The sequence below is a fragment of the Rhinatrema bivittatum genome, chromosome 1 (genome assembly GCF_901001135.1).
Source record: "Rhinatrema bivittatum chromosome 1, aRhiBiv1.1, whole genome shotgun sequence".
Taxonomy (NCBI): Eukaryota; Metazoa; Chordata; class Amphibia; order Gymnophiona; family Rhinatrematidae; genus Rhinatrema; species Rhinatrema bivittatum.
In genome coordinates, this window is record NC_042615.1 from 817,016,683 (window position 1) to 817,039,799 (window position 23,117).

The 23,117-nt window shown below is 43.8% G+C and overlaps 1 protein-coding gene across 1 annotated transcript in view; it reads right to left on the minus strand.

Annotated features, from left to right (window-relative positions):
• VCP (valosin containing protein) overlaps positions 1-22,127 on the minus strand; it is a 98,302-nt gene extending 76,175 nt beyond the window's left edge. The window contains exon 1 of the mRNA XM_029581657.1: positions 21,885-22,127. Coding sequence (XP_029437517.1) covers positions 21,885-21,901 — 17 coding nt within the window. The 5' untranslated portion in view covers positions 21,902-22,127. The remainder of the gene's footprint in view (positions 1-21,884) is intronic.
• Positions 22,128-23,117: the final 990 nt, after the last annotated feature.

Below are 23,117 nucleotides of genomic sequence, written 5' to 3' on the forward strand. Positions count from 1 at the left end.
CGAAAGAGACAGACATGGGTGGACTGCCTGTGTGCTCTAAATAAAAGGCGAGAGCACGCTTGCAGTCCAAGGTATGCAGAGCCCGCTCACCTGGGTGTGAGCATGGCCTCGGAAAAAAGTGGGCAAAACAATGGACTGATTTATGAGGAAGTCCGTCACTACCTTAGGCAGGAACTTGGGGCGAGTGCGCAGTACCACCCTGCCGTGGAAGAACCTTGTGTAAGGCGGATAGGTTACCAGGGCCTGGGGCTCACTGACTCTGCGAGCAGAAGTAACCGCCACAAGGAAGAGGACTTTCCAAGTGAGGTGCTTGAACTCGCAGGAGCACAGGGGCTCAAACGGAAGCCGCACAAGCCATTTCAACACAATGTTGAGGTCCCACACCACAACAGGAGGACGTAGCGGAGGCTTTAGCTGCAGTAAGCCTCTCATGAAGCACCCAATTAAGGACTGCACAGAGACTGGAATGTTGCCCACCTTCGGTGGTATGCGCTAATGGCACTCAGATGTACCCTGATCAAGCTGGTAGTCCAAAAGCCTCGGCGTGGGGCAAGAGAAGGGGTCAAAGGCTTCTTGTGCACACCATGAGGAGAACCACTTCCACTTCGCCAGATATGACTTCTGTGTGAAAGGCTTTCGCGAAGCTACTAGGACCTGCAAGACATTAGCAGAAAAGTTGAGAGACTGGAGAATCAGGCTTTCAACATTCATGCAGTCAGGGACAGGGACCGGAGGTTCGGGAGGCAAAGTCTGCCCTGATCCTGCAGGATGAAGATTGAGCGAGGTGCCCATAAGAACATAAGAAATTGCCATGCTGGGTCAGACCAAGGGTCCATCAAGCCCAGCATCCTGTTTCCAACAGAGGCCAAACCAGGCCACAAGAACCTGGCAATTAACCAAACACCAAGAAGATCCCACGCTACTGATGCAATTAATAGCAGTGGCTATTCCCTAAGTAAACTTGATTAATAGCAGTTAATGGACTTCTCTTCCAAGAACTTATCCAAACCTTTTTTGAACCCAGCTATAGTAACTGCACTAACCACATCCTCTGGCAACAAATTCCAGAGCTTTATTGTGCGTTGAGTGAAAAAGAACTTTCTCAGATTAGTTTTAAATGTGCTACTTGCTAACTTCATGGAATGCCCCCTAGTCCTTCTATTATTCAAAAGTGTAAATAACCGAGTCACATCTACTCGTTCAAGACCTCTCATAATCTTGAAGACCTCTATTATATCCCCCCTCAGCCATCTCTTCTCCAAGCTGAAAAGCCCTAACCTCTTCAGCCTTTCCTCATAGGGGAGCTGTTCCATCCCCTTTATCATTTTGGTTGCCCTTCTCTGTACCTTCTCCATTGCAACTATATCTTTTTTGAGATAAGGCGACCAGAATTGTACACAGTATTCAAGGTGTGGTCTCACCATGGAGCGATATAGAGGCATTATGACATTTTCCGTTTTATTAACCATTCCCTTCCTAATAATTCCTAACATTCTATTTGCTTTTTTGACTGCTGCAGCACACTGAGCCGACCATTTTAATGTATTATCTACAATGACGCCTAGATCTCTTTCTTGGGTGGTAACTCCTAATATGGAACCTAACATCGTGTAACTACAGCAAGGGTTATTTTTCCCTATATGCAACACCTTGCACTTGTCCACATTAAATTTCATCTGCCATTTGGATGCCCAATCTTCCAGTCTTGCAAGGTCCTCCTGTAATGTATCACAGTCTGCTTGTGATTTAACTACTCTGAATAATTTTGTATCATCTGCAAATTTGATAACCTCACTTGTCGTATTCCTTTCCAGATCATTTATATATATATTGAAAAGCACCGGTCCAAGTACAGATCCCTGAGGCACTCCACTGTTTACCCTTTTCCACTGGGAAAATTGACCATTTAGTCCTACTCTGTTTCCTGTCTTTTATCCAGTTTGTAATCCACGAAAGGACATCGCCTCCTATCCCATGACTTTTTAGTTTTCGTAGAAGCCTCTCATGAGGGACTTTGTCAAACGCCTTCTGAAAATCCAAATATACGACATCTACCGGTTCACCTTTATCCACATGTTTATTAACCCCTTCAAAAAAATGAAGCAGGTTTGTAAGGCAAGACTTCCCTTGGGTAAATCCATGTTGACTGTGTTCCATTAAATCATGTCTTTCTATATGCTCTACAATTTTGATCTTGAGGATAGTTTCCACTATTTTTCCCGGCACTGAAGTTAGGCTCACTGGTCTATAGTTACCCCTGGTAATATTGGGGTTACATTGGCCACCCTCCAGTCTTCAGGTACAATGGATGATTTTAATGATAGGTTACAAATTTTAACTAACAGGTCAGAAATTTCATTTTTGAGTTCCTTTAGTACCCTAGGATGCATACCATCCGGTCCAGGTGACTTGCTACTCTTTAGTTTGTCAATCTGGCCTACTACATCTTCCAGGTTGACAGTGATTTCGTTCAGTTCGTCTGACTCATCACCCCTGAAAACCATCTCCAGAACTGGTATCTCCCCAACATCCTCATTAGTAAACACGGAAGCAAAGAATTCATTTAGTCTTTCTGTACAGAGATCGCAGCCAATGCGGGCCTATGAGGATCATGGAGCCTTGGTCCTGCTGCAGCTTCACAAGAGAGTCTTGGTTATTAGCAGAATCAAAGGGTACACATAGCAGGCCCACACTCCAGGAGTGGGCGAAGGCATCCACAGCTGGTTTCCTGCAGTCCCTCTGTAGGGAGCAGAATCTGTCCACCTTGTGGTTCTGCGGGTACGCAAAGAGAACGATGTCCGGCTGACCCCACCGGCAGAAGATCCTGGTCGCTACCCCATGAGAGGTCAGGGACCACTCATGGGGTTGGAATGGCCAGCTGAGGCAGTCCGCCACTACATTCTGATTGCCTGCCAGGTAGGTGGCTTGAAGGAGCATGGAACGTGACAGGGCCCAGACCCAAATCTGTGCCGCCTCTTGGCAGAGCAGGTAAGAGCCTGTGCCCCCCTGCTTGTTCAGGTACCACGTGGCTACCTGGTTGTCAGTCTGGATCAGGATGATTTTGTTGGGACAGGCAGTCCTGAAATGCGTAGACGGCGTACCGCATCGCCCAGAGTTCCAGGAAGTTGATCTGGCAGGCTGCCTCAGCTCTTGACCACATTCCTTGTGTGTGCAGGTCGTTGACATGGGTGCCCCAGCCTAGGCTGGAGGCATCGGTGGTCAAAGTTATTTGAGCAGCTGGAGGCTGAAAAGAAAGCTCTTTTCTTAAGTTCGACTTCTGCATCCACCAGGCGAGAAAGAGTGGAGTGGTTATGTGGACCTGTGCCGAGAGTTCGAGAGGCTTGGTGCCACTGGGAATGGAGGATCCACTGGGTGACTCATGGCTAGGCGGGCCATTAGGGTGACGTGGACCGACGATGCCATGTGACCAAGCAACCTGAGGAGCAGGTGAGCAGAGGTCGTCCGCTATTGGCAGCCAGGTTGGATAGGGCAGCTATGTGTTTGTTGGGGAGGAACGCCTTGGCCAAAGTCGTATCCAGGTCTGCCCTGATGAATGACAGTTGTTGAGACTGAGTCAAATAGGATTTCGGGTAATTGACTAGGAACCCCAGTGACTGAAGGAATTGCAGAGTCAAGTAGAGGGAATGAAGGGCCCCCCTCTTTGGACGAGCTTTTTATGAGCCAATCGCCCAGATATGGGAAGACATATATGCCGTCTCGGCGCAGATGTGCTGCGACAACTGCCAGGCACTTTGTAAACACCCGGGGTGCGGAGGCGAGCCCAAAGGGGAGAACCCTCTACTGGAAGGGATGATGAACCACAGATATTTGCGATGGGGTGGAAAAATCGTGATATTTGCGTAAGCATCCTGTAGATCCAGAGAGCAGAGCCATTCCCCCTGCTGCAGCAGCGGGAGAAGGGTGCCCAAGGACATCATTCTGAACCGCTCTTTGCGTAGGAACCTGTTTAAGGCCCGAAGTTCGAGAATGGGACGGAAGCAGTCTGACTTTTTTGGGATGAGAAAATAGTGGGACTAGAACCCTTGGCCCCACTGGGCCCAGGGAACCGATTCCATGGCTCTGGACTGTAGAAGGGCCAAGAGTTCTGACTTGAGGGTCGTAGTGTGATCGATCAGACTCCATGCCGGAGAAGGTGGGTAGTCTGGTGGTACTGCGAGAAGACTGAGACGGTTACCGTGGGCTATGATGGACAATACCCATCCGTCGGTGGTGATTGGTAGCCAAATCTTGGCAAAACTGCACAGACTACCTCCGACAAGCAGGTTGGCAAGAGCGGGTAGGGGGAGCTGATTTGTGCTCTCTGGATGAGTCTCAAAACCCTGCTGCAGGGCTAGGTTGGGGAGCAGGCTGTGCCCTAGGTAATCTTTGTTGGCAAGGATGGCCTCTTTGAGAGGGCCGAGCTGAATGAGCATGGTAGTATCTCCATGGCTTGTAGAATTGTTTCCTAGAGTCCCTATGTGGACCTCAATGGGCTGTTGAGCGGGCTTCAGTGGTAGCAGACAGCTGGCGCAGGGTCTCATGATGATCTTTGAGTTAGGCCACTGCGTCACGGAATTTGTCTCCAAATAAGTTCTCTCCTGTACAGGGGAAGTCTTCCAATTTATCTTGCACCTCAGGACGAAGGTCTGAGGCCTTAAACCAGGCCCAGCATCAGGCACTTATGCCAGTTGCTGAGATTCTTGAGGCCGTTTCGAAAGCATCATAAGCCACCCTCACGTTTTCTGCCCTCCAGTGCCTTTTGAGAGTATGGAGTCCAGGCCCTCCTTAAACTGCTGTGGCAGGGTTTCCGAAAACTCGGACTTCTTTCCAGAGGTTTTGATTATTCTGGGTCACATAAAGCTGGTATGCTGATATGCGAGCAACCAGCATAGACCCTTAAAAAACCCACCGACCAAGGGCATCTAGAGCTCTTTAGTCTTTACCCGGAGGAGCAGAGGAATGAGGGCGGGTTCTCTTGGCTTTCTTCTGGGCTGATACTATCACCACCGACTGGTGGGGTAACTGACTTTTCTGAAAACCCAGGGCTTGTGCACTAGGTAAGTAGCATCGGTCTTTTTATTGACCGGAAGCACAGTACCTGGATGCTCCCAGAGACTGTGCTTCCATGGCCATCCTAGTCCATGAGAAGGACCTCATGGACTAGGATGGCCATGATCTCTTTTGGAGCATCCACAAATTGTAGGACCTCCAACATATTGTGGTGGGCATCTTCCTCTGTTGCAAGTTGGAAGGGTATTGTCTCTGCCATCTCCTTTACAAAGCTAGCAAAGGAGAGGTCTTCAGGGAGGTGGGAAATCGGCATCTCTCCTCTGGGGGAGAAGGCTCTGATAGCAGTTCCTTGGAAACCTCCGAGGAATGGTCAGATGATGTGTCTTCCCAAAGGTCATAGGGGCCCTCTTCCTCACCAGGGGGGTGTCTGGGTCAAGAAGAGAGGGCCAACCCTAGCGTACGGGGTGCGGGCACTGGATGTCATGGGAAGGCCCAAGGCAAGATGTGCAGGTCCGTTATGGACATTGTCAGTGGGCACTCAGGACACTTCCTAAAACCTGTCGCCATGGTAAAAAATAGGCAACATGCAGTCAGTGGTTGTCTGTCACCGTGAGGTGAATAAACGGGAACCGACCATTCAAGCGTGGAATAACTCGCTGAAGTGGAGTTGAAGCGCGATGGGGGACCCCGGTGTCGGGGTGAAGAACAAAGATAGACGTCAAAAATTTCCGTAAGGAAGATATGAGGAAAACTCACACAGTTCTAAGAACAGCGAGGCAACTGCTGTGCAGAAAAAGAAGAGACTGAAGGGGGGCCCCGTGTGGCCTCAGGGTTAGTAGCATGCTGGGCATGCAGAGTGTGCCAGTCAAAGTTCTAGAAACTGTGACAAAAGTATTCTATGATAGGGCTCCATCTGCTGTCACCCATCTGTGAAGACTACCATCCTGCTTGTCCTGGGAGAAAAATTCTTCCCTAGATAGATTAAATTTGACTCTCTCCTTGTCATTTTCCAACACCTCCAAGTCACGTAATACCAACAATTCAAACACAATAACCAGTGGATGAGGTGGTTCCGTAGGAGTCCAAGATAAAGCTCTATATAACTTGGACTGACGATCCATAGCTTGTTCTTTAGGACCAAAAAAAAATCTAATACGCCTAAAAAACTTGTGGAGTTCCAACAGAGTGGTAAAAGCATCATTTTTCAGTCAGTATAAAAGAAACCTTTTATTCCGTAAGGACAGCATATATGGAGACAACACCTTGGAGGATAAATTACATACAGACTGTTGAACTATGTTCCCTAATACTGCATTCTTTCAGTGGCGTTTTTGCCGGTTGTAATACCCTCTGTGAAAAAAACGTTCACCATCCCCAGATTGTATGTGACCTCAAAAAAGGACCCCTATCACTTATATTCTCATTTGGATTAATAAACCAATTATTCTTCAAAGGAATATTAAAGGGCACTTTTTTTTTTTTTGCTAAAGAGGCATTGCCTATTGGAATATTTTCATTATCTGAAGGCTCAGCAGATGAAAAGTTTTTCTTTTTACCATAACTTTTCCTACCCTTCTGCATCCAAGGATACACAACCTGAAGAATAATCCTTTTCATCTCTATAAAACGTATTCTGAGTTTCAGATCTAAACACATCCAACTGTTTTTGCAGATCATACATATCTTTAGGAAAAGCTTTCTGAATAACATTCAACTCCTTGTTTAATAGATGGTATATAATCCTTAATAAAAGAAAAAGTTAACAGCATTAGATCATAGACATTTGCTTTATACCGCATTCCATCGAGTTACAAATTAATTTTCCTCAAAAAATGTGGGTTCCTTCATAATTCTTAACCCTCTTGGGATTCTTTTAACATGGCAATACTCTAAAAGGGTCATAGCATGCAATTCCATATGAATGAGCTTTTTATTTAACTTCAGAAAAGTATTCCAATCCCCTTGTGGTGGTACATCTAAGGATTTATCATTTTATCCACACCTTCAAAATAATGTAGCAGGTTGGTGAGGTGAGACTTCCCTTGGCTAAATCCATGTTGGCTTTGTCCCATGAAACTATGACTAATCTAGTCGGTCAGTAATTTTGTTCTTTATAATAGTTTCAACCAATTTTCCAGGCACTGACAGCAGGCGCACTGGTCTGTAGTTTCCTGATCATTCCTAGAACCAGTTTTAAAAATTGGCATTAAATAAGCCACCCTCCAATCTTCAGGTACTGTAGCTGATTTTAATGATAGCTTACAGATTATTAATAGAAGGTTTGCAATTTCATTTTTCAATTCTTTCAGCACTAAGATGTATACCATTTGGTCCAGGTGATTTGCTACTTTTTAGTTTGTTAATTTTCCCTATCAAATCTTCCAGATTGAAACAAATCCAGGCAGTTTCTTTGAATCATTTTTCAATATCAGTTCTGGCATGGGTATATGCCTTACAACTTCCTCAGTAAAGACTGAAACAAAATTAATTTACTCTCTCCGCTATGGCCTTGTCTTTTCTTAGTGCCCCTTTTACCCCTTGATCAGCTAATGGTCCAGACTCCCTCGCAGGCTCTTTGCTTTGAAAGTGCCTGAAAGTTGTTATGAATTTTTGCTTCCACAGCAAGCTTATTTTCAAATCATCTTTGCCTTCCTTAGCAATGCTTTGCATTTAACTTGCCAGCTTATTTTCTTCATTTGGATCCTTGTCCCTTTTTTTGACGGATGATCTTTTGCCTAGAATACCCTCTCTCACCTAACCTTTTAACCGTGCAGGCAGTTTAGCATTTCTTCCACCTTTAATGCATGGAATACATCTAGTCAGCTTCCAAGGGGATATATTTAAACATCCATGCCTGCCAAATTCTTAACCTCTGCAATTACTTTTAGTTTATTTTTTTTAACCATTTTCCTCATTTTATCAGACTCCCTTTAGAAAGTTAAATATTGCCTTAGTGTCCTCCTTCCAGTTAGCAAGTTAAATTTGATCATGTTAATGATTACTATTGCCAAGTGGCCCCCAACACATTTACTCTTGCATCAAATTCAATGATTTATTTATGAACTTTTTTATACCGACGTTCATGAGAACATCACGCTGGTTTACATAACTCACAGATCTAAGGATTAGGTCTAAAAATTGCTCCTCCTCAGTTCTTGTACCATCTGCGCCATGAAGCAGTCACGTATGTCATCTAGAAACTTTTCCTTGGCATGTCCTGTGACATTTATCCAATACTTGTTAATTGAATTCACCCATTGTGTTGCTAATTTTGTTAGGTTCCCTAATTTAGCATTTCATCATGTGTGTTCATTCTGGCCTCCCCTTCTCACATGAAATTTCTAGCCATAGATTCATCATTGACTTTAGTTTCCTGAAGAACTTATCCTGACTCACATATCACCAACCCATCACCAATTTGATCTTATTGTGATATAAATTTGTCCCAATGGTTATCCCCTTCCACCAGGTCTTTGAGACACCAATTATATCTACCAATTCATTCAGTGCTATACATTCTCTTCCATAAGAACATGCCTTACTGGGTCAGACCAAGGGTCCATCAAGCCCAGCATCCTGTTTCCAACAGTGGCCAATCCAGGCCATAAGAACCTGGAAAGTACCCAAAAACTAAGTCTATTCCATGTTACCGTTGCTAGTAATAGCAGTGGCTATTTTCTAAGTCAACTTAATAGCAGGTAATGGACTTCTCGTCCAAGAACTTATCCAATCCTTTTTTAAACACAGCTATACTAACTGCACTAACCACATCTTCTGGCAACAAATTCCAGAGTTTAATTGTGCTTTGAGTGAAAAAGAACTTTCTCTGATTAGTTTTAAATGTGCCACATGCTAACTTCATGGAGTGCCCCCCTAGTCTTTCTATGATTTTAAAAACCTCTATCATATCGCCCCTCATCCATCTCTTCTCCAAGCTGAAAAGTACTAACCTCTTTAGTCTTTTCTCATAGAGGAGCTGTTCCATTCCCCTTATTTTGGTAGCCCTTCTCTGTACCTTCTCCATCGCTATTACTGTAAGGGCCCCGCCCAAAAGTTAACCTTGTTCCGCTGTTATATGTAAGGGCTCTGCCCAAATGTTTTTGTTTTTTGTAAACCGATGCGATGTGTCAACGGATGTCGGTATAAAAGAGACCTTAAATAAATAAAATAAATAAAATAAATTATATCTTTTTTGAGATGCGGCGACCAGAATTGTACACAGTATTCAAGGTGCGGTCTCACCATGGAGCGATAGAGGCATTATGACATTTTCCATTTTATTCACCATTCCCTTTCTAATAATTCCCAACATTGTTTGCTTTTTGGACTGCTGTAGCACACTGAACCGACAATTTCAAAGTGTTATCCACTATGATGCCTAGATCTCTTTCTTGGGTGGTAGCACCTAATATGGAACCTAACATTGTGTAACTATAGCATGGGTTATTTTTCCCTATATGCATCAGCTTGCACTTATCCACATTAAATTTCATCTGCCATTTTGATGGCCAATTTTCCAGCCTCACAAGGTCTTCCTGCAATTTATCACAATCTGCTTGGATTTAACTACTCTGAACAATTTTGTATCATCTGCAAATTTGATTACCTCACTCGTCTTATTTCTTTCCAGATCATTTATAAATATATTGAAAAGTAAGGGTCCCAATACAGATCCCTGAGGCACTCCACTGCCCACTCCCTTCCACTGAGAAAATTGTCCATTTAATCCTACTCTGTTTCCTGTCTTTAGCCAGTTTGTAATCCATGAAAGGACATCGCTTCCTATCCCATGACTTTTTACTTTTCCTAGAAGCCTCTCATGAGGAACTTTGTAAAACGCCTTCTGAAAATTCAAGTACATTACATCTACCGGTTCACCTTTATCCACATGTTTATTAACTCCTTCAAAAAAGTGAAGCAGATTTGTGAGGCAAGACTTGCCTTGGGTAAAGCCATGCTGACTTTGTTCCATTAAACCATGTTTTTCTATATGTTCTGTGATTTTGATGTTTAGAACACTTTCCACTATTTTTCCTGGCATTGAAGTCAGGCTAACTGGTCTGTAGTTTCCCGGATCGCCCCTGGAGCCCTTTTTAAATATGGGAGTTACATTAGTTATCCTCCAGTCTTCAGGTACAATGGATGATTTTAATGATAGGTTACAAATTTTTACTAATAGGTCTGAAATTTCATTTTTTAGTTCCTTCAGAACTCTGGGGTGTATATCATCCGGACAAGGTGATTTACTACTCTTCAGTTTGTCTATCGGGTCTACCACATCTTCTAGATTCACCGTGATTTGGTTCAGTCCATCTGAATCATTACCCATGAAAACCTTCTCCAATCATTTAATCTTTCCGTGATGGCCTTATCTTCTCTAAGTGCCCCTTTAACCCCTCGATCATCTAACGGTCCAAATGACTCCCTCACAGGCTTTCTGCTTCGGATCAAGGAATTGGATCAAGGAAGAGCGCTCGATGTCATATACTTGGATTTCAGCAAAGCTTTTGATACGGTTCCGCACAGGAGACTGGTGAATAAAACGAGAAGCTTGGGAGTGAGTGCCAAGGTGGTGACCTGGATTGCAAATTGGTTGACGGACAGAAGACAATGTGTGATGGTAAACGGAACCTTCTCTGAAGAGAGAGCGGTTTTAAGTGGTGTACCGCAAGGATCGGTGTTGGGACCGGTCCTGTTCAATATCTTTGTGAGCGACATTGCGGACGGGATAGAAGGTAAGGTTTGTCTTTTTGCGGATGACACTAAGATCTGCAACAGAGTGGACATGCCGGAAGGAGTGGAGAGAATGAGACGGGATCTAAGGAAACTGGAAGAGTGGTCGAAGATATGGCAGCTGAGATTCAATGCCAAGAAGTGCAAAGTCATGCATATGGGGAGCGGAAATCCGAATGAACTGTATTCGATGGGGGGGGAAAGGCTGACGTGCACGGAGCAGGAGAGGGACCTTGGGGTGATAGTGTCTAATGATATGAAGTCTGCGAAACAATGCGACAAGGCGATAGCAAAAGCCAGAAGAATGCTGGGCTGCATAGAGAGAGGAATATCGAGTAAGAAAAGGGAAGTGATTATTCCCTTGTACAGGTCCTTGGTGAGGCCTCACCTGGAGTACTGTGTTCAGTTCTGGAGACCGTATCTACAAAAAGACAAAGACAAGATGGAAGCGGTACAGAGAAGGGCGACCAGGAAGGTGGAGGATCTTCATCGCATGACGTACGAGGAGAGATTGAAGAATCTAAATATGAACACCCTGGAGGAAAGGAGGAGCAGAGGTGATATGATACAGACTTTCAGATACTTGAAAGGTTTTAATGATCCAAAGGCAACGACAAACCTTTACCATAAGAAAAAAATCAGCAGAACCAGGGGTCACAATTTGAAGCTCCAGGGAGGAAGATTCAGAACCAATGTCAGGAAGTATTTCTTCACGGAGAGGGTGGTGGATGCCTGGAATGCCCTTCCGGAGGAAGTGGTGAAGACCAGAACTGTGAAGGACTTCAAAGGGGCGTGGGATAAACACTGTGGATCCATAAAGTCAAGAGGGCCGCCAATGAAGAGTAGGTGACTCGCCAGAATGATGGCTACTGCCTGGAGACAATACCCTTATTCAATAAACATACACATGGTTACTGTGACTCCAACATCACTCTAAGCTTCAACAGCAAGAGGAAATGTGGAAAAAAGGATTTGCACTCACAAAGACGGGAGTAGCTGGCTTGTTACGGCGGTTACTACCCCAAACCAAATAACCAAATTACTACCTCCACCTTCCTCTATTCCTGATGCCTTTCAACTAGCTTGATCACTCCATTCTTATACTTCACTTTCAATGCATATCCAGCATAGTTCTCTGCTTCAACAGCAGGGGAGAAGAAAAACTGTTACTTCACACATCCAGCAGAGCTCTCTGCTTAAACGGCAGGGGAGAAGAAAAAAGGGTTCGCACTCACAAAGCGGGGAGCAGCTGGCTTGTTACGGCGGTTACTACCCCAAACCAAATGTACCTGATACTTCACTCTCGACGCATATCCAGCATGGCTCTCTGCTTCAACGGCATGGGAGAAAGACTGATACATCACGAATTTCCAGCATAGCTCTCTGCTTCAACGGCAGGGGAAAAGAAAAACTGATACTTCACGCATATCCAGCATAACTTCAACGGCGGGGAGAAGAAAAAAGGATTCACACTCACAAAGCGGGGAGTAGCTGGCTTGTTACGGCGGTTACTACCCCAAACCAAATGTGCCTGATACTTCACTTTCGATGCATATCCAGCATAGCTCTCTGCTTCAACGGCAGGGGAGAAGAAAAAAACTGATACCTCATGCATATCCAGCATAGCTCCCTGCTTCAACGGCAGGGGAGAAGATAAACAACCAATAAGGGCTGTATAACATAATCTGGGTAAAAACAAATAAGCATGGGTGTAGCTTGCTTATTGCGGCGGTTACTACCCCTACTACCTCTAACTAATCAAGCTAGATATTTCACTTGGATGCAGCTCCATCACCGCTCTCTACATTAATGGTGGGAGTGGAAGGGAATTAGAACCAAGAGCTAAGAGAAACAGATAAGTATGAGAGAAAAAATGAGGGAAGCTTGCTGGGCAGACTGGATGGGCCATTTGGTCTTCTTCTGCCGTCATTTCTATGTTTCTATAAAAGTTTTTACTGTGAGTTTTTGCCTCTACAGCCAACTTCTTTTCAAATTCTCTCTTAGCCTGTCTTATCAATGTCTTACTTTAACTTGCCAACATTTATGCATTATCCTATTTTCTTCTGTTGGATCCTTCTTCCAATTTTTGAATGAAGATCTTTTGGCTAAAATAGCTTCTTTCACCTCCCCTTTTAACCATGCCGGTATTCGTTTTGCCTTCTTTCCACCTTTCTTAATGTGTGGAATACATCTGGATTGTGCTTCTAGGATGGGGTTTGTTTTTTTTTTTTATAACAATGACCACGCCTCTTGCACACTTTTTACTTTTGTAGCTGCTCTTCAGTTTTTTTCTATTCTTCTCATTTTATCAAAGTTTCCCTTTTGAAAGTTTAGCACGTGTGTTTGCTTTCTGTCCCCCTTCCAGTCATTAATTCAAATTTGATCATATTATGATCACTATTGCCAAGCAGCCCCACCACCGTTACCTCTCTCACCAAATCCTGTTCTCCACTGAGAATTAGATCTAAAATTGTTCCCTCTCTCGTCTGTTCCTGAACCAATTGCTCCATAAAGCTATCATTTATTCCATCCAGGAACTTTATCTTTCTAGCGTGTCCCGATGATACATTTACCCAGTCAATATTGGGGTAATTGAAATCTCCCATTATTACTGCTCTACCAGATTGGTTAGCTTCCCTAATTTCTCTTAGCATTTCACTGTCAGTCTCACCATCTTGACCAGGTGGACGGTAGTATACTCCTATCACTACAGTCTTCCCCGACACACAAGGGATTTCTACCTATAAAGATTCAATTGTGCATTTAGTCTCATGCAGGATGTTTATCCTGTTGGACTCTTTGCCATCCCGGACATAAAGCACCACACCGCCTCCCGGGTGCTCCTCTCTGTCATTGCGATATAATTTGTACCCCGGTATAGCACTGTCCCATTGGATATCCTCCTTCCACCATGTCTCTGAGATGCCAATTAAGTCTGTCATCATTCACTGCTATACATTCTAATTCTCCCATCTTACTACTTAGACTTCTGGCATTAGCATACAAACATTTCAAAGTTTGTTTTTTGTTTGTATTTTCATTCTGCTTTTTAATTGATAGGGATAAGTTAATAAAAATGTTGAAAATTTCAGTTCAATTACTCACCTTGGAAAGGTGTTGAGGTAGTGTGATTTGGTTTGAATAGGTACCAACATTTGTTAATCAAGAGAGCAGTGAGTCATACTGGCTAACTAACTGAAGTTAGACTGATTGTATTATAGAGCATCCAATGATAAGAAAAGTAGTCCAAGTACCTGTAACTAAAAACTCACCTGAGCTAAAAAATTCTTAGGTATGCACTGCTCCTAGCTTATTTCTAGCTTCTGGCTACTTTTTGGGTGGGGGGGGGGGGGGTTGTTTTTGTTTTTTTAAATACAAACACTCAGTTCTGCTTACTAGCTGCCTTACAGACTTTTAAAAATAAACACTACCTACTGCTGACTAGCTGCCTTATTGACTATTTAAAAATACAGTCTAACTTGTTTATTCACTGCCTTACTGATTATTAAGCACAAACACACTAAATAATATTCTCAAATAGTTAATTTTGCCCCAATACTTTTAAAAAAATGTCCCAAGCAAAAACTTACTGATTCCTTTCAGCCCACCAGCAAGGTGATCCTCTCCTCTCAGTGCTCCCATCTTATTTTTGTTAACTTCTAGCATATACAGACATTTCAAAGTATGTTTTTTTGTTTGTATTAACCTGCACATCAGTTGACAGGGTAATTTGGGGTCTTTCTGCTCTGTCTGCTCTTTAAAGGCATTTGGACAACTTCAGTATTTATTGCAGCTTCTCTATCAGGATGTTCTGACTTCCCTGTTTTGTTACTACCCTTCAAAAGAAACACCATGCCGATCATTCCGAACTATGTGCTTATGAGCAGCTATCTGCTTTCCCATCTAGTTTAAAAGTTAGCATTTTGGAAGGGAAGAGCTATTTGGCCCTTGGATTTCTGCATTGCAAATGCACGATTTTGTACGTGTCATTTTTCATCTGGCCCACTTTCCCTTCTTAACCCTTCCCCAGTGTCACTTCCGAAGTCACTAAAGTGGCCTAGTCACTTTCACGAGAGGACCCCCATGCCAAGTCTGGCATGAAGATGCACTTACAGAAAGAACTCTGTGTAGAAGTACTTTTACTTTGTGGTAGGCCTTTTAATTCTAACGTAGGTCATCACAAAATCTGAGAAGGACACATCCTCACTTTTTACAAGTGTCCAACTACCCGACACAAATCTCTCACCTCCCAAGAGTAAACATTCCTTCAGAACCTAATACCATTTGGGAACAGCAATAGTTTAAAAAAAAAAAGATTTTAAATGTTTTAGAAACCCTGTTGCATAAGCAGAAAAATATGGTACTCTCAAACTGCTCATTGGTAGCAGATGAGGAAACAATCCATCTCCAAAGCCTCAACTGGAATTCTCAGAACAGTTCAATTCAAAATAAATTTTATTAAAAAATAAGCCACTCATGGTTCAGAATGTAGAAGTTACACACACTAAGCAGCAATAAGCACAGTACCTTTAATACAGGTGCTTAGAAATTAGCTCAAAGCAGCACATTTTTGATTACATTAAACTGTTAAGATTACTGAATTTCAACAGAAATGGTAAAAATATTCATTCTGAAGTAAGGCATCAATCAAATCTCTTAGAATAATAGCAAGAACCATAATACAGGAAAGTTACTGAAAAGGGCAGCTTTTTTTTTTATCAAAACAGTATACAAAATGTGAGACTGCCATGATGAGCCTCAGTAACAGCACTATACCCCATGCAACCAGCACTAAAATCTTTTATAAATTCAGATTCCTCATGTTCTACATCTGAAAAACATCAGGAAATGCCATCTGGATCTGACTAATGGTCACTGACAGATGAGATACAGTAGGGGAAGTTAGGGTGGGCTTTTTACATACTAGATTTATAGGTCAACATGCCAAATCAGATGACAAATCTATTTGGGCATTAGGACATCACAAACTTTTCTGGAAAAAAAAAATTCAAGGAAAATTTTTCAATAAAACCCATATCTGACAATTGAACTCTGATGGTCTTCAACAGTGGCCAAACCAAGTTGCTTGGAAAAAAAAGTCCAACAGATCCTAACGGGGAGATTCATTGCAGCAAAAAGACGGCAAACCCAAAGTCTGCCTGGTCCTGTCTTCCAGAAATTTCCCTAACCATTTTTAACCTCAGATCTACTACTGGCCTTGATCACATTCTCCAGCAACAGATTCCACAATTCCAATGTTCATCCGCTGAAAACTTTCTTTAAAAATGCTAGCAGTTACAGTTACATTTCCTCCAAACTGAAATGCCACTAATCCTCTATTCATAAAGGAACAATGCCATGCTCGCTACCATGTTTGTTGCCCTTTTCCAGTTCTATTCTCTTTTTGAGATGAGGCAACAGAACTGCCAAGACCACTCAAGGTGTGGTCACACCAGGGGTCTATACAGTTGCATAACAATCACTGCTTTAGTCTATTCCTTTTCCAATCATTTAAATATTCTATTGGACCGCTGTGCACAAAGTCATGGGTTTCAAGATACCCTTCACAGTAACGCCAAGGTCCTTTTCCTGAGTGTGAATGCCTAGCGAGGAAGTTTGAGATTTCTCCTTCTGTGCATCACTTTACACTTGTGCATGATAGATTTCATCTGTATTCTTAGATCTTCTCCACCTTTGTGAAGATGGAAGAAAATCTTTGTAAGCAAGCCCTTATGTTTAAGGGGAGACAAAAAAGTATTACCTGCTAAGTCACCACCTATATTCAGAAACTCAGAACTAGTTAAAAGGGTGTTTGGGTTCTTTGCCATTAAGTTTGAGGAAAGAAGTGTACAAACCCTGCTCAAACACGAGATTGAGGGAGGGAAATTTTCAAATTAAAAGAAAAATGTTAGTGTCAGCACGGAGAAAAAAAATCTAGAAAGGCTATTTTAGAAATAATTACATAGTACAGGTTAGTAGATGAGAACCGTTTGGTCCACCAAGTCTGCCTGGCTGTCCTTGCCTATATATTAATATAGTAAATAAAAGCAGATAAACAATTGGTCCATCTGTCTGCCCAGTTGATATTCTTACTCTTGTTCTCCACCTCCTGGGTTCCAATGACCCTGATGTACGTGCTGGCAAGAAAGTTACAGAACATATAGACATGGATACAGCCAACATGCATTCATCTAAGGGAATTCTACTCACTAACCTGCTACATTTTTGAAGGGGATGCTTATGTGTCCTTCTCACAACTTGTTATCCCAAGCAGCCCCACGTGTTTCTCTTTATCTCTTTGCTATTTCCTTGTTCCTCTATAATCCCTCCCCCAATACCTGTTCATTGTAATTTCCATTCTATAGTTCTGCTGTAAACCGATATGTCGTCTCCACTAATATCGGTATAGAAAAGTCTACAAACAAATAGGATGGGATAGGAGTACTGTTCCCTCTAAGCTGGGCGTGTGTGCGACTGCGCAGAGCTTTTTACCTCTCTGCGTATGAAGAGCAGCAAGGCCATGGTGGAGCCCATCCCATTATGGCATGAAGGGGGAAAAAAAAAAGAGGTCCCGAAACTCCGGGTACTCCTCCTTCCTGCCCGTATAGCCCAGAAGAATTACGCTGCCGGGGCCACTCAAGCAGGAAGGAGGAGCAGTGTCTGTGGCAGGGCCACCGAGGAGGTCGAGAGAGCTGAGAGAGGTTGAGGCCTTGTAGAGAGAGCTGAGAGAGGTTGAGGCCTTGTAGAGAGAGCTGAGAGAGGTTGAGGCCTTGTAGAGAGAGAGAGCATGTGAGTGAGAGCGGGAGCTTGCATGCAGGAGCCTGTGTGAGATAGATAAAGAATGAGAATGAGCGCCTGAGTATGTGTTTGAGAAAGAAAGGAAAGACGACAGGTGGAGAGAAAACACAGGAAAAAAAAGATCGAAAAGGAATTTGTAAAATACCAAGAAAAGGGATGTGGAAAAAAAAAGAGCCTGGTACCAACTGATTAGAAAATAAAATCAGACAAAGATAAAAGAAAAAGTTGAATTTTTAGTGATTGGCATGTGTTATCTTTGGAAATGTGAATTACATATTTGTATTTTATTCTTTCTACTGTTCAGAATCTGATTTCTCAAGCTTTCCATTTTTTTGGTGTCTACGTGTTTGTTTCTAATTTATAGTCCCTTATCTATTAGGTAAGGGTCCATCTGTGTTCTGTATGTGAATCGAGGTGCAATATTTCTGCTGGCATGTAGTTTTTCTGTAGGGCTTTGTAGCAGTACAGCTTGTTTGTTAACCCCATGGTGGTGTATTAGTATTCTAGGGCAGGGTATAGTATTTGCTTTGCTGCCATGTCACAGATAAGGCTGCTGCTGTTCAAGTCCTGAGATAGTGCCGATGTGGTATGGCAAGGTTCAAAGTGTCTTTTTTTTTTTTTTTTTTTACAGGGATGTGTGTTACTTAAAGTTTAGCAGTGAAGTTTTTGCAGTTACTCAGATGAGCATGTACGTGAGCCTAGGGAGTGAATGAAAGGAATGAGAGTGATTTTGTGAAAATGAGTATATATGTAAGAAAGTGTATGAGAGCAAATATGCAAGAGTATGTGTACACGTGAGAAAGTTGTGGCAAGCTGCTATCAATGATCTGTATCCTCAACTACTCTTCCTATCCGCCACAATCTCTCATATATTGCTTATATTCTTTTAATACATAGTTATATACTGTATTGTATTTGTTCAGTTACCATGTTAAATTGTAAAGCGCAATGCTGTATTACTGTTTGAATGTAAACCGAGGTGATGTTATTTACGTACCCCGGTATAGAAAAATCTATAAATAAATAAAATAAATAATAAATAATGTTCCCTCTAAGGACTGGATTGCTATGAACATAAGATTAATAGGCTTTTTGTATCAAAGAAAGAAATGCTCATAGGTTAATTAAACCAAAATTTTAACTCATGAGCAAAACCTTTTGCATACAGCAACCAAATTCTTAGAGAGAACACTGGATAGGAGGCAATGTCCTCTTGTAGATTGTGAGCTAGTTAAAGGCAGGAAATATTAGGACTAAATGATCAGTGTTCTCAATGGAAGAAGGTAAATAGTGGAGTGCCCTACGGATCTGTACTGGGACAAGGACTTTAATATATTTATAAATGATCTGGAAAAGGGAACTATGAGTGAAGTGATCAATTTGCAGATGACCAAATTATTCCAAACTGTTAAATCACAAGCAGATTGTGAGAAATTGTCTTATGAGACTGGGCATCCAAACGGCCAAGTGCAAAGTGATACACATAGGGAAAAACAATCCAAACTGTAGTGTTAGGTTCCATATTAGGGGTCACCACTCAGGAAAAGGATCTAAGCATCATCATGGACAACAGTTGAAACCTTCAACTCAGTCAAAAAAAAAAAAGGCAGCAGCAAACATACAGGCCGATGTAATAAGAAGTGTGGGAGAGCCTGCGCTCCGAGTCGAACACCCACTCTCCCGACGTGCACCCAGGCACCTCTCCTGGGAGTGCGATTTTGTATTCAAATGAGGCTGCGCGCTAATAAGAAGGCGCTAGGGACACTAGCGCATCCCTAGCGCCTCCTTAATAGCGGAAGCAGCAGCTGTCAGCGGGTCCAGCAACAGATGCGTAAGTTTACAGACGTCGGTTGTCGAACCCGCTGACAGCCATGGGTGCGGAAAACGGACGCCAGTATTTTTGGTGCCTCTGACTTAACATCGCCATGAAATTAAGTCGGAAGGTATACAGAAAAGCAGTTTTTTTCTGCTTTTCTGTACACTTTTCCTGGTGCAGGCATTCATTTCTGAGAGTAAAATGTGCGGCTTGCCACACACTTTACTTTCAGTATTCCGGGGGAATAACTAATAGGCTCATCGACATGCATTTGCATATGATGAGCGCTATTAGTTTTGGGGGGGGTTGGCCACGCGTTTTCCATGCACTACTACCCCTTACAGTATAAGAACCGTTCTTTATCGGACTGATTGTTAGGAATTATTAGGAAAGGAATGCAGAATAAAACTGAGAACTGTCATACTACTTCTGTACCGCTCCATGGTGAGACCACTGCTAGAGAAGTGTGTGATTCTGGTCACCACAACACAAAAAGATATAATGGAACTGAGAAAGGTTCAGAAAATTATAAAGAGATTAGAACAGTTCTGTTGGCTGAAACTTCAAGGGCAGCACCCTCTGGATTAAATTCCAGGGAGTCCACCTCTTTCATTGGCTAGCCATCCAGACTAGGGCATAAATGTGGTCCTTGGCCCCAAAAGCATGCTCACCCTTGCCTTACACATTTTGGATAAATTAGTATACATGCTATTCTTATCAGTGACCGCCCTCTCTCTTTTCCAAGCATGTATAAATTCTGTCACAAAATGATTTCGCACCATCTCTGCTGAAGAGCTACTCCAGCTGGCTACCACTCAGTGAAGTATTTTTCTTCTGAACCATCCTTCCTCCAACTTCATCTGAAAAAATGTCTTCATGGAAAGGGTGGTGAATGCATGGAATTGTCTCCACTACCTCTCTTGGGAGGCCAACTATAATGGAGCTCAAAAAAGCCTGGGATAAGCCACCTGGATCCTTGGATACAGACAAGTAAAATGAAAGATCAGCTGGGGTCTGTGGTACTGCAGTTGAAGTATTCAGAAAGCAAGCCAACAACTTCAAAACTAACAAAAATGGAGAGTGGCGAAAAATATATATTCAGAAAACCTTCAAAAATTTCCAAGTTTACCAAATATTTACAGTGTGCTTTACAAAAAGACCATGTTTCTTTGCTGGATGAATCAGGCCTTCCTGCCAGGCTCAAGACTTTCTGCAGCATCACGCAGCTAAAAGTGAAAGCAAAATGAAGCATGGGGCTATTAGATTACATTTTCGGAAACTGCTTTGTTCATCGAGCTTCGGTTGTCAGATAAACACCAGGCCTCAGAACTTAGCAACTAAACCTTGTCATTCTCACCAAACTAGCAGAAGCAGTCAATATGGTTCTGTAACACAGGTAGAAGTTAAATGCAAAAAAAAAAAAAAAATCTAGTTTCCAATAAAATCATTAACAAGCTGTTTCAGCTTAATGTCTGGCCAATCTACCAACTTCTGTCAGATTTTAGAAACAAGACGCTGCTCAAGGTAAACAGAGTTCTACTAGTTTGTGGCCTTTAGCTATCACAGTCTTTTGTCCACGTTTCAAGGAGAAAACGACTTAGATAGTTGTTCCTGTCCCCTAAACACTCACCGAAGTCAAACCACTTCTTACATAATGCAGTAAAATCCAGGAAAAAAGGAGGGGTGGGGTTCCTGGCCTGCACAGAAGTGTGACTGGGGATTTCCTAATCGTTCTCAGTTTTATTTTTCTGCTTATCCAAAACGCTGTCCACAGCATACCAGAATACAGCGCACAAAACCATAAATAAACTTTATCTTAACACAGCTTCGAGCTGCACTGTTTTGGCCATTACGATACTTATTATTTTATTATTATAAGACTTAGTCAAGAGCGAGAGCTTTGAAGATCCCCGCACAAGAACCCAGGTCAATGTGTGATCTGCCCCTCTCCCTTACCTCGCTCCGATGCACAGGTGGGCAATGTCTCCCCCACCTCACAGTTCCTATGCAAAGATCTCCCTCCCTCTTACTCCCAGGTGCGTTCCCTTTCTCCCCACACTTCCTCCATGCGCGCACCAGGGGGGTCCCATCCCCACTTCTTCCCGTGCAAGGAGTCCCCCCCCCCCCCCCTCTTACAGAGGCTGCCCCTTCTCACTGCCGGAGCAGTGTGGGCCGGGCTGGGCCTGCTCTGACACAGCAGGAATGACTAAGCCGAGGACGAGGCCCGGCCCTCTACCGGCCGCCACCTCAACCTTCGCACGGCCGGGAAGAGCTCGGGAGTCGTCTCCAACCTCAACGCCCCGGGACAGCAAACGGAGGAGAGAGCCGAGCCCTCGCCGCCTAGCTTCTCAGGGGAATCGGGCCTCGGCCGCGGCCTACCGGCGAAACCCAGGCCCGGAACTAGGTGTACATCTTACGACCACCACCGGGGGGGAGGGGGCGTTACAGAGAGCGGGAGACGGAGCTCCCCAACACAGCAAGGCCGCAGCGTCCGTTTCCGCCGCCGCCACCGGCTTTTTTCACTTACTCTGAGCCCGAAGCCATGTCGGCCCCACTGCCGTAGCCAGAAGCAGCGCGCGGCCAGAGAGCTCCGATCCGTTCCTCCCCTCGGCAGAGGCGGCGTCACCAGCAGGACCTCGCGGCGCTCTCGCTCTCCTCACCGTCTGTCCGTCCGTCGCAGGCAGGCGCGCGCTCGCTCGCAGGCTGCCGACTCACTCAACACCGACGCCGCCGCTTCGCCGCCCCCCCACGCGTCATCGGAAGCGGAGCGGCGCCGACCAATTAGAAAAAAACAAGAGAAAGAGCTGGCGCGCCCTCGCGGCGCACAAACCGCCGCTGATTGGCTGGAGAGGAAGGTGAGGGGCGGGAGACACGGTGAGGAACGGGCGAGGCCATCCAATGAGAGCGTTGGGGAAACTTCGACGCTAATCCTGCCTAGCAACTCCGCTGTGGTTGGTTTAGATCCCGGCGAGGGGAAGGATCGTGACGTAACGCGGAGTCAATTGAGGGGAAGGGGTGACGGTAAAGAGTATGAGAAGGCAGGGGGCGTGCACCATGCAAATCAAATGGGAGGGGATAAAGGAAGTCCTGCGGATAGTTGCACCTGGCCTCAGTTTATTTGGCTAAGACAGTGTCAGTCATTCCGCTGCGCCTTTGCAAGGCATCTGCCCGTTTTGAAACCAAACTTTGGGCTGGAAGTAGGGTTGCCCACTTTCCACCGCCAAATTTATGAAACTCGGAGTATTTTGCACGTGTGCGTTTCAGTGGCATTCTTCTTCACCTCCGAGAGCACACAGCAGCTAAGGAGCTATCAGGTCATCTCTGGCTTGCTCTGCACCTGCCTCAGGCATCCACCACCTTTTCGGTGAAGAAATATTTTCTGGTTTTATTCCTGCGTCTACCCCCTTCGGACTTTCATAATCATGATAACTTATTTGTATATGTTCTTGATTTGTCCCTCAATGTACTTCCTCCCTCTTTTTTCTGCTATTAAATTATGCTCATCCAGGCTTCCTTTAATACATGCCCCCCCCCCCCCTCATAACCAATTAATTGTTGCTTATCCTTATATCTGTTATCAATTGTTAAAAATGTGCCTATACTTACACCTTTTTATCCTTTAGTTCCTTGTTATACTGTAAAGCCCCTGTTGCTAAGTTGTGTTTCATGTGAACCGATGAGATGTTCCCAACGTTCATCTGTATATAAAAGCCTCTAAATAAATAAATGACCCGAATTGAACTTTACCCTGAAACAGACC